This window comes from Bufo bufo, chromosome 2, assembly GCF_905171765.1.
Source record: "Bufo bufo chromosome 2, aBufBuf1.1, whole genome shotgun sequence".
NCBI lineage: Eukaryota > Metazoa > Chordata > Amphibia > Anura > Bufonidae > Bufo > Bufo bufo.
This window is the reverse complement of record NC_053390.1, coordinates 219,191,357-219,203,496: the sequence shown is the minus strand read 5'-3', so window position 1 is coordinate 219,203,496 and position 12,140 is coordinate 219,191,357. Positions and strand designations below refer to the sequence as shown.

General features: G+C 41.2%; 1 protein-coding gene across 1 annotated transcript in view; it reads left to right on the top strand.

Annotated features, from left to right (window-relative positions):
* The window catches only part of NCOR2 (nuclear receptor corepressor 2), a 450,727-nt gene that overhangs the window by 431,799 nt on the left and 6,788 nt on the right, over positions 1 to 12,140 (top strand). Inside the window, 7 exon segments of the mRNA XM_040416221.1 lie at positions 1,369 to 1,499; positions 2,671 to 2,855; positions 3,149 to 3,298; positions 7,079 to 7,184; positions 7,186 to 7,225; positions 9,445 to 9,498; positions 11,139 to 11,366. Coding sequence (XP_040272155.1) covers positions 1,369 to 1,499; positions 2,671 to 2,855; positions 3,149 to 3,298; positions 7,079 to 7,184; positions 7,186 to 7,225; positions 9,445 to 9,498; positions 11,139 to 11,366 — 894 coding nt within the window.

Genomic DNA, 12,140 nt, shown 5'->3' with positions numbered 1-12,140 from the left:
ATTCAACAAGGTGCTGATAGCATTCTTTAGAAATGTTGGCCCATATTGAGATTTGAGGGATGCACATCCAGGGCACAAAGCTCCCGTTCCACCACATCCCAAAGATGCTCTATTGGGTTGAGATCTGGTGACTGTGGGGGCCATTTTAGTACAGTGAACTCATTGTCATGTTCAAGAAACCAATTTGAAATGATTCGAGCTTTGTGACATGGTGCATTATCCTGCTGGAAGTAGCCATCAGAGGATGGATACATGTTCTCATTCTGTTTACGCCAAATTCGGACTCTACCATTTGAATGTCTCAACAGAAATCGAGACTCGTCAGACCAGGCAACATTTTTCCAGTCTTCAACAGTCCAATTTTGGTGAGCTCGTGCAAATTGTAGCCTCTTTTCCTATTTGTAGTGGAGATGAGTGGTACCCGGTGGGGTCTTCTGCTGTTGTAGCCCATCCGCCTCAAGGTTGTGCGTGTTGTGGCTTCACAAATGCTTTGCTGCATACCTCGGTTGTAACGAGTGGTTCAGTCAACGTTGCTCTTCTATCAGCTTGAATCAGTCGGCCCATTCTCCTCTGACCTCTTGCATCCACAAGGCATTTTTGCCCACAGGACTGCCGCATACTGGATGTTTTTTCCCTTTTCACACCATTCTTTGTAAACCCTAGAAATGGTTGTGCGTGAAAATCCCAGTAACTGAGCAGATTGTGAAATACTCAGACCGGCCCGCCTGGCACCAACAACCATGCCACGCTCAAAATTGCTTAAATCACCTTTCTTTCCCATTCTGACATTCAGTTTGGAGTTCAGGAGATTGTCTTGACCAGGACCACAACCCTAAATGCATTGAAGCAACTGCCATGTGATTGGTTGACTAGATAATTGCATTAATGAGAAATAGAACAGGTGTTCCTAATAATTCTTTAGGTGAGTGTATATACACACACCACCATGTTTAAATGCAAACATGGCCTTGGTATACTCTTAGGGAAAGTCCGACCAACAACATTTGGATTGAACGGTTATAATTATTTACAGTCAGTTGGGGCTGTAAAATCTAGTTAAATCTAATTCAGACGTTCTTTAGGCATTTCTACTGAAAGTAAATATAAATGAATTCCAGGCTTGTTCCTGCACTCTGATGTCTCAACAATTTAAAAAATCAACTAAAACATCCTCCTTTTGTAAAAAAAAAATAATTGAAAATTGCTTTTTAAGCAAGACTAGTCAATATATTTTATATGCGAAACATGGAAGGTCTAAAACCTACATATGCAGAAGAGAGCATTTTGTCATACTTTAATATATAGGTATGTTTTTTTTATTTTATTTGGTGATATACATAATAATGTTCCTTGTTTTGCTCTATTTAGTATCTACAAAACATGTATCCGAAGGGCATCTACGACAGAAAACAGATGGTCAGCAATCCCCATGTCATACTTCACAGGCTTCGTCACACCAGAAAAGTCAACGTGTGGTCACTTTGGCTCAGCATATCAGTGTGCGTGTCTATTAGTTTTATTATTTGTTGTGCCATCTATGGATCTAAGTAGAAAAGCCATTGATTGAAAGTAAACTTACTGCTCAGCAATAGCATCATACCTGTGTTATATGTCACAGGATACTAGTATAGTATATGAGTTCTAGTATGTTATGTAAAGGCAATTGCTTTAATATTCCATTATACTGAACTGACCTGTACTGGATCCTATTCAAGAACTGAAAAAATTGGGCACTATGTTGGATGCCTTCATACTATTTGGATTGAATGTGTGATTGAAGATGTTGTGGACTAATTTCCAGACTGGCAGGACTCATGTTGGTGATAGCATACTTACACGATCCCTGGCTCTGGGTCTCGGCTCCTTCGCTCCCAGGCCTCTGGTACTTGGCTTGGGTGCCTCCATGTAAACTTCCTGTTTTGACATCACTGCAGGCCAATCACAGGCTGCAGCGGTGACCTGCCCCCTTGCTTCATGACATATGCTCTTGTGGTGCAAGGGGAGCAGGTCACTGCTGCGTCCAGCAATTGGCTGCAGAGGTGTCAAACAGGAAGGACCCCTGAGACCAGCAGTGAATCCCTGCAGCGTAGGAGCCGGGACCCAGTAAGTGTAATTACCAATGCGCGTCCTGCAAGTCTGAGAGGTCTAGAAATTAATGAACAACATTAGACAAACGAACCTATTACCATGGAGTGCAGTGCAATCTGCAGGCAACATGTTATGGAGAGGGAGGTATGCTGTCGGTCACAGATAAGAGGACCCCACCCATGCCTATCCACTGTAGAGACTGTAGTGCTCCTTGAGAGCTGTGGCCTCTTTGTAGGCTAATGAGTAACGACGTCACATTTATCGGTCACAAGGCCTAGGTGCAGCTTAGTCTTATTCAATCGATGGTGTTGTGCTTGGATAGTAGACAGAGCTGTGCAGCCTCTTCAAACAGCTTATCGGCCGTGGTGCTAGTAGTCACACCACCACCAATCAGAATTGATAACCTGTCCTGCGGATGGGTCATCAATACTGAATGCTCAGATAACCCTTTTAAAGGTATAATTGTCAAGTTTTCTGTATAACATACTGCTGGCAGATTGCACTGCATTTCATGGTGACAGGCGCTTTCTAATTTGTCACAAAAAGCCATTTTCAGCTGTGGCATGTTGATTCTCATTTCAGGAGGTTATTACACAGGACTATACACGGAACCATCCACAGCAGCTGCACTCTCAAATTCCACCACAGATTTATTATGCTGGATGTCCAGTATTAGATCTAAGGCAGAACCCCAGCGATACCGTCCATCAGCAGCAGGAACACAGTCAGGCAGCAAGGATATCTCCTGGGAACAATGCAGAGAAAAGGTTTGTGTCGTTTGATCTGCAGAGACCAGCAGATTAAACACTGTGAAATATTCTCCAGACTGAAAGGGTCTGTATCGTGGATCGAGTGATGATGACATATCCTTAGAAATGTCTACCAATGTTATTTAAATCAGTAATGCAGGTTGTCCATGACATCCATATTGACTTCTAAGACTGTTTTGACAGAACTGTAGTATTTCCCATGAAAACTCTAAACTAGATCCTACGAAGTTTAGTTCAAACTTCTAAACTCATATGTACAGTAGATGAACCTGAGCTTCATTGATCCATAGATCACCAGATCAAAACAAAGCATCTACGCTGAGTGGCTCAGAAGATGGTATCGACCCTATTTCTCCACCAGAGGGCATGGGACAACAAGAGTATTCTAGAAGTTCCACATATACCACTTTATATAGAGAGGGAGAACAAACAGAACCAAGGTAATACACCCTCAAAGCATGCCAGCCTACTTTTCCATCAGTATCCAGTCATACTTTCCCTTCAGATTGCTTTTCCAACTGCTTTTTGATGAGAACGTCCGCTGCTAGTAGGTTGTAGAGCAGGAGATGGACTGCTGATGTCCAACTAACTATAATAATGTCCACTTCAACAGCCTTATTTGCAATTATCGGGACTGCACTTCGCTAGTATATTAGCCGTTTTATTTTCACAATCCCATGGACAAATTCTGACCAAAAAAATGTTGGGTCTGGTATTTTTTTTCTACTAGAAACTTTTTGCCCCTTTATCAAATCCAAAAGTCACAAGTTTACTGAATTAGTGCACTGAAAGCCAGCCAGAGAAGTGCATCGTAGATGTATGTAATAATTACACAGACGAGTTCTTCCCAAGTCACTATGTATATAAACTAAGGAGGGGGGAAACTAGTGTGTGAAGATTTACTGAAGAAACCGTAGTATTGAGGAAAAAGGCTTACTCCACCATTTAAAAAATTATTTTAAAGTCATTCATTGTGGGCAAATGTAACAAATAAGCCCTGTGCTGTGCTGTGCTGCCAGAGTAACAGCTTATGAATAGTAAGAGTACAAGAAATAGACTATTAAGAACAATTCTTATCTCTTAACATATTTTAAGTTGAGCACAAAATCTTCCAACTGACGTCTCTCTTCCTGTCTTCATCTCCATCTTACCATTTCCTATGGTTTGGTTTCACTAGTGAGCAACCTGTTCTGTTTCTGCTACGGTCATAATGAGCTCTGTATATCCTTCTAACTCCTTCATATTCTGAAAAAAGTATGCATACTTTGTGTTTTATCACTTATCTCTTTATATGCTAAATGTTGTTGTAGCTGAAGGGTATGTGAACCTCATATCCTACCCATTTGTGTATACAGCTCCTATGCAGACTCACGTGCAGCAGCTTAAAGGGGTTGTCACACTTCAGCAAATGGTATTTATCATGTATTGTGATTGTCCATATTGCTTCCTTTGCTAGGTGGATTCATTTTTCCATCACATCATACACTGCTCACCTCCCAGTGGTTACGACTACCGATGCAGCACAGATATGAGGTGGTCGGCATGGGAGCTGCTGCGCGCATGCATGCCTATGCAAACTCTTATAGTCCTGGCCACCAGAAAGGCTGGTGCTGTTTCCTATAGTGTGCAAGCACGGCCACTGCTGCTGGATTGCAGAGTGTCATAACCACTGGATGTGAGCAGTGTATAATGTGATGGAAAAATGAATCAAGCCCGCAAAGGAGACAATATGGAGATGTAACTTTGTCTACATGATAAATGCCATTTGCTGAAAGAAATCTGAAGAGGCTAGTAGTTAGCGCTGTACCTGTAAGTGAATGCGGCAGGCAGGATCATGGACATGGAGTGGGTTTATCCCCTTAAATGTCCTGCAACTGTACGGGATAGGCGCGCTTACTGTGGGGGCGGAACGGATGCTCGGGCGATCGGCGTAACATGGTGAAGCTAGTGACGTCAACCACGTAATGGTCACGTTAGGGAAAGCACAATCTGTAATTACAGAGTATGTGCGCACCTGTGGATTGCTGGTAGGGACATCCGTGACATCAGCGTTGTCATCGTTAGGGATGAGCCAATAGACTTCGGATGAAACAGTATTAGAATATATTGGCTCCGATGAGCCGAAGTTATTGCTTCGCGAAGTCTCGTGAGACTTCGGGTAATAACTTTATAAATTAATTTGTACTGTAAAAAAACATTTCCCGAACTCTGGTTTGGTTCCAAGTGGTAATGGTTTTTTACAGTACAAAATAATTAATATGAAGTTATTACCCGAAGTCTCGTGAGACTTCAAGAAGCATTAACTTTGGCTCATCGGAGCCAATACATTTTAATACTGTACAGAGCTCCTGCTCCGTACAGTATTGGAACTAAGTTTTATGCAAATCGACTTCACATGTTTCATCCGAAGTTGATTTGCTCATCCCTAGTCATCGTCATGGCAACCAAAATGCCGAGGCGTACGCTCCAGCTGCACTGTATAGAAGGCATATGAAGTGAGGCTGAATGTTAGGGATAAAATTGTGATAAATTGTCAAGAGGAAAATCACGAGTATAATATATGAATGAATAGGAGGAAATAAAAATAACGAATGTTAAGTAATAGATAATAGCTGGAAAAAAGAAAATGTATGCATTAAATTCATGAGATACTGAAAAAAGGAAAAAAATGAATAAATAAATTCTATATATTTCCTATTACAATGTATTTTACATTTGCTATTTGGTGTAAGCCACTGGTTAACAACTCTTGTATACATGTTTCCAGTGTTCCACGTTCAGATCAACTAAATATTTCATGACCTAAGTGTGTGGAAGGCAATAACTCATGGATTACATTAATGATAGTATAATGGGGCAGAAATGCTCCATGAAAGTTGTTTTCTGGTATTTTGATCTTCATGGCCTATATTTAGGACCACGCACAGCCACTACAAAATGTATGGTACTGTGCCTAGTAAACAATGAATAAGATGTGGCATCACCCTCGGACTGGCCCACCGGGGAGGCGGGGCATTCTTCGGTGGGCCCACAGTCTCCTGCACCCGAGATAAGATGGAGATGTAATTATTTCTCCTTTCTCAGGAGAGATAATTATTGTAACCACTAGGTGGCAGTATCGCACAGTGATGCAGCCTCCTACTGGTGTACATTGTACAGGGGCCCCCGCAGTATCTTCTAGACTTCTGGGGCTGCTGGCAGTGAAGGAGGAGAGAAGGTGTCTGCCGCCTCCTGCACTCCCTGCTGTCAGGAAACTGTGGCTGCTGGAGAGAAGGACTCCTCTGCGGTGCTGGGCTGATTTTCAGGTGTGTTACAGTAGTGAGCTGTAGGAGACTGTAAGGGGGAAATAGGGGATTTGTTTATAGCAGACACCGATCTATGAATGTGTGCTGCTCTCTGCAGAGTTCAGAGTGGTATTGGAGGGACTCTGCCCCAGGTCCCCCCCCCCCTCCCCAATGCCTCTGCTTTAGGTGCACCCCCATAAGTGTCCCAGCTCCAGATGCCCCCACTCTAAAAGCACCCCTAATATTGAATCTTCTCTGGTTTCCCCCTAATACCCCTGCAGCTGCTCCAGGATCCCCACTATTACCCTGCCTCAGGTGACCCTAATGCCTCTGCTTTAGGTGCACCCCCATAAGTGCCCCAGCTCCAGATGCCCCACTCTGAATGCACTACTAATATTGCCACTTCTCCAGTTACCCCTGATCCAGGATCCCTACTTTTACCCTGCCTCAGGTGACCCTAATGTCTCTGCTTCAGTTATGACCCTCCGTTTGTGCCCTTTGCTCACTTTGCTCCTCTAGAACCTTTGCTTGGTCTTTGTTAAAGGTTATGACCTGCAAAGGGGGTTGGGCTCATGCCCAAAAAATTCTGCACAGTGCATCATATTCTCCAGTATTGACACGTATGGTTTACATGGCGGTAGTGATGATATTCTGTATTTACAGGCATCACTGCTGCCATGTAAAGAGATACTGGTGGTGGAGGATTTAAAGGGGACAGGCTATTGTTTTGCTCCTATAACAGAGCAGAACAATGGAAATAAATAGCAAAGATGTAAGAGGCCTTAGGCTTAGGACAATATATGTAGTATTTAAGATTTGACATTTTAGCAATGAAGATTTATAATTTAATTCTTTATACAGATTTCGTGTTGCAGATTGAAAGGTTCCTGAGTCGGTTTGTCCACAACATAAGTGATATATATTTTTCTTCTATAGGATGGGTTCGAAATCTCCAGGGAACAATGCACAACGCCCAGCGTTCTTCAGTAAGCTGACTGAGAGCACCTCTGCTATGGTTAAATCCAAGAAACAGGAGATCATTAAAAAAACTTAGTACAACCAACAGGAATGAGCCAGAGTATAGTAAGAGTTTCCATGTTTTTTTCACAGGGAGGAATTGGTATGGGAATTGTGGGAGGGTGGTCAACTGTTGTGGAGCTTACACCAATTCTTACCTGGCCTGGGTGGTTCTTTGGTCCAACATTTGATGGAGAGGATATGAGAGAAATTTATTTAGGAGATTTATTAGGTTTTTGGTTAACTAGTGGCATATAGCGAGTGCTGTTTAATAGGTGCTGCCAACTCTTTCACTGGAAATAGTTTTCTATAGCTTTATATACAGCTAAACAATATAGATTTAGCTCCATAATGTAGACCGATATTGTGAGCAGTCAGAAATTTCCCGGTTTGTGCCAAGTTACCTAGACATGGGTAAAAGGGTCTCCTCTAGCATAGGGTGAATGCTGTAGGTCCATGGTCTACTGAAATATATATACAGTAATAAATGTCAAGGTGTTCTGCACTAATAGAGAAGACTAGCTGGAGTAAAGAGTGACTGACTACAAAGAGCATCAGACATAGACATACATTACATGGATAGTCCATTGATTTCAAAGGACACTATGTATTGCTTCACTTCCCCTTTGTTGACATTGCAGGAGAATTGAACACTTGCTCCCAGGTCCCCTTATAGTTTACCGTTGATCTCAGGGAGTTTAAGGGACCCTTATAAAAATTAAAAAAAAGCGATTATCCTAGGTGGACAATAAGTTTGAGGGGAAAAAATAGAACTATAGAAATCTTAAATCCGATTCAGTGTGTTCTTCCCATAGTATGTGTATGAGCACTAGGTGGTGGGGTTATTTTGGCCATACAATTTTATGAAGCATATTGTCCAAAAATCACTCATCATGATTATCTCTGCAGAATATTTAAATGCCTAACTACTTAGGCTCAATTTACATGAGCATCATGGCTTCCCTTTCTTAGATACATGTTTAAAGGGAATCTGTCACCAGTTTTATGGCGCCCTTTAATGTATCAAACCAGAGTAACTGATGCCATTAACATTTAGTGGGGAAAGAAAGTATTTCAAGAGTTCATGTTTTTTTACCATTTATAATAGTGTAGCAGACAACACTGCTCTACGAGCCAAAGCTAACCGATGCCAGCTGATGGCATTTGGATCTGGAAACTCCCACTGAAATCAATAGGGAGATCAACAGAAAGCTGCCTAAAGTTTTCTGTAAAAATGGCAGATTACAAGAACACAGCTAAGTAAATACAAACATTGTTATCATTTTTATTATTTATTTCCTGTTTCTCAGATAGTGCCAACGTATTCCACAGCGATGTACATTATCTTTAAAGAGCATCTGTCACCATGATCAACTCTATTAAGCATTATGCCTGGTAAGGTTGATCATGGATGCAGCAACTCCTCTTATACTGCAATCTAAAGTTCCAGTGCAGAGAAATTCATAAGTTTAATATTATGTAGATGAGGTGCTAAGGGGACTGAGTGGCTGGCATAGCCCCTCGGAGCACCACTTCACCTCTCGTTTCCCCATTGCCACACCCTCTCCCCTACTGATTGACAGGGCCAAGCATCCTCACTGCTGCCATGCATGGTCCTGAAATCTCGCACATGCGCCACAATAGTACAATCGGCGCATGCGTGGGTGATCTCACTTGGCTGTCCCTGTTGTGAAATCTGAATTGCATAGGCACTAGTTGTACCCTTTATCGTTGCATGCCAGGCATCAGAGCAGTGAGGATGCCTTGCCCTGTCAACCAGAGGGGGAGAAAGAATGGCAGTGGTGAAGAGGAGGAGGTGAAGTAGTGCTTTAAGGTGCTAGGGCCGAGCACCTTATTAGCATAATAATAAAATTGTGACATTTTCGGCAACATCTGATTGCAGAAAGAGAGGGGTTGTTGCCTTCACCATGATCGAACCTACCTACTGGTATAATAGTCACGGTGAGAGATATTGACTCCTGTCTGCAATGTAGTTCACACTCTAAATTCTCTAAGATATAAACATACAATTTTGGGTGCATTTATACAGATAAATGCAGGAGCTGCTTGTATGGAGTACTATACAGTGTGACGTGCTGCAGTTACAGTCTATGGAAGTGGTTCATATCATTAACAGAGATATGAAAGTAGTTTTAGAATGATCTGTGCCTATAGTTGTCTCAGTAGTATAGTTCCTCATTGGTTCCAGGTTTATTCTTCTCTATTAAAATGTAAACTTGAGTTGTTGTTTTTTTTGTTGATTTATGTGTTTTATTTTTAATTAGATATTGGACAGCCAGGAACAGAAATTTTTAACATGCCAGCTATTACTGGATCAGGTAACACATTCACCATTATTTAGTTTGTGAAATGTTTCTGTAAAAATGTATGTCATCTGTTCAAGGCAAGGTTGGTAGAGTCCTCTATCAGATAAATGGTGACCAGCTGGAAAGTTTAATTAATATACCTCTAGGAAGCCCAGTGCTGTGAAAAAGTATTTTCCCCTCCTTGATTTCTTCTATTTTTGGTACTTTCTCAGATTTAAATGTTTTAGACCATCCAAATAATTTTTAAAGGGAGTCTTTCACCTAAAATCACCATTATAGAACACTAACATCAGGATCTCCATTACATTCCCCATATTAGAATACTACCTTGCATATTGCTGTCCATCGCCGATTTTCTCAGAAAAACACTTTTATTCAATATGTTAATTAGCTTCTGAAGGTGCCATGGGGCGGTGTTCATGCCCCTCGGCGCTTTTCATACAAAACCCCTCCCCTTTACCCTTCTGCCCCGCCCTAGGTTCTTCTGATTACGTCCTCCTCTTAGTGAGAAATCTAGCGCCAGCGCTGTTCATCAGATTTGCTGCACTTGCGCACTTCATTCCCCAAGAGGGACTGATGCATACTGAACATATTGCTCTCCATTCAGAATGCATTAGGATAAAACTCCTAGGACGGAACTCAATACCGGAAAACAAAAACGCTATTGTGAAAGTACCAAAAGCGGATGCAGTGACTACAATAAAGTGATCTGCACAAGCCAATTATTATTATTACTATTATTATTCTTAGTGCCCAATGTGAAAACTGCAGATGTTCATGGTTTTTGTTTAAATATAAATAGTGACCTGGAAAATTAAAAATAACCATCAAAAATTCTTTAAAAACATGTTAAAAAAAATTGATTTAAACAATAAGTCATTTTCTCATGACACATTTCCTTTAAGTGATGTTTAGATTCAACAGGTCTGGCAGTAATCATGTCTGAGTGTAGCTAATAAAATTGAAACCAATTTGGTTAACTAGTTTAGTAGCCAAGGGGGCATTTAGTTTTTCACATAGGGCCAAGTAGGGCTGAACAGTTTTCCTGCAGTAGATTAAACCATAATTTCAAAATGCAGCAATTGTTTTTTTTAATCTACCATTTTAAGGGGTGTGCAACTGAAACCTAAAAGCTGACATCTTTGAAGCCATTATTTTTATTGTTGATTTTACATGTATTTTGGGATATTGTTTTGTAATTTTTGATTCTGCAGCTTCAATATTTCACACTACATAGCTAGCTCCATCTCCAGCTCACTGTTATCTCTGCTGGATGATTTTCTAAGCTTATGCCCAAATCAAAGCTGAACTTTGACGTGGTCATAAATCAGTATAGAAGATTGTTTAGGTGGAGACTGAGCTGTCAGACAGCTAGCCTGATGGATTTGTCACAGAATGGCTTTCTGCATCTGCAATATAGTGTAAAATATAGAATCTGCAGAAGCAAACCAAAGCCAATTTTTTTTTATAAAAGCCTGCTGTCAAATTTTAGTCCATAATACATATAAATCATTAAGCAAAATCGGTCCAAAGTAGTTCATGGCAATAAGTACCACAGTTCTTTTGCCACATGAGGTTAAGTGTTGGAGGCTTATGTCATTGTAAACCAATCTTTGTAACTTTAATGTTTTTCCCCTCCCGCACTTTTCCAGGACCAATAGGCTGCAGAACACAGGCTGTGCAGGAGAGCTCCAGCAACAACATAGGGTTGGAGGCCATAATTAGGAAGGCCCTAATGGGTAAATATGATGAGCAGTGGGACGATCGCTCAGCACTCAATACCAATGCTTTTAACCCTCTGAATGCCAATGCAAGCCTGCCCTCTGCTATTCCCATAACTGCTGCTGATGGACGGAATGACGACATGCGGTCCTTGCCAGGTCTGCTGCTTTATTTTTCATTTCATACTTTTGCTCTGTCCTAACGTTTATTAATTTCTTTATGATTTCTGCTCCTTGAATTTTCCCTCAGTCTCTAATTGAATTCTCTATTTCCCTATTAACCATGTAAAGCTCTGCCTGTGTCCTCTTGTCTAGTCTATGATGCACATTTCCTTAAAATTAGCTGTAACCCAAAAGTTACTTTATATTCACGAGTATTTGGTTTTTGTGGTTATTCCTGTTTTTACAAATATGTACAGTTTAATAGAATACATTATTCATAACAATTCTGAAATCTTTAGTACAGTACCACCGAAAAGAATGAACACAGTGTACTACATGCCGGTCTTAATTTTTCCCCCGCTGGTGTCAAATGCCCCACAATTATTAGAAGGTGCTCACCTCATAATAACTGTGGCACATCAGTGCAGGGCTGTGCGCCAAAACGGAAATCTACATCAACAAAGGATCTGGTGTAGATTACCTGTTAAATCTTCACCAAATGGCGTAAATTATAATAAATGTGCCGGGCCGGCTATGGCAGTTTTTGGAAACCTGGCGAATGGGGCAGTAAACCCCCAAAAAGTCACAAAATGTTGTGTAAACATGACCTGCCAAACTTTGCCTCTTTTTGATGCCAGTTTTCTGGAGTACAGGGGATGATAAATGTCCTCCATTGTGGGAGAATTCATCAAACGTGGTTCTTCCTATTGACTTCCAATTCCCTCTCCTGATAGCCTGTTCTGTGCTGCAGAATCCCTAAAAACCATCCTG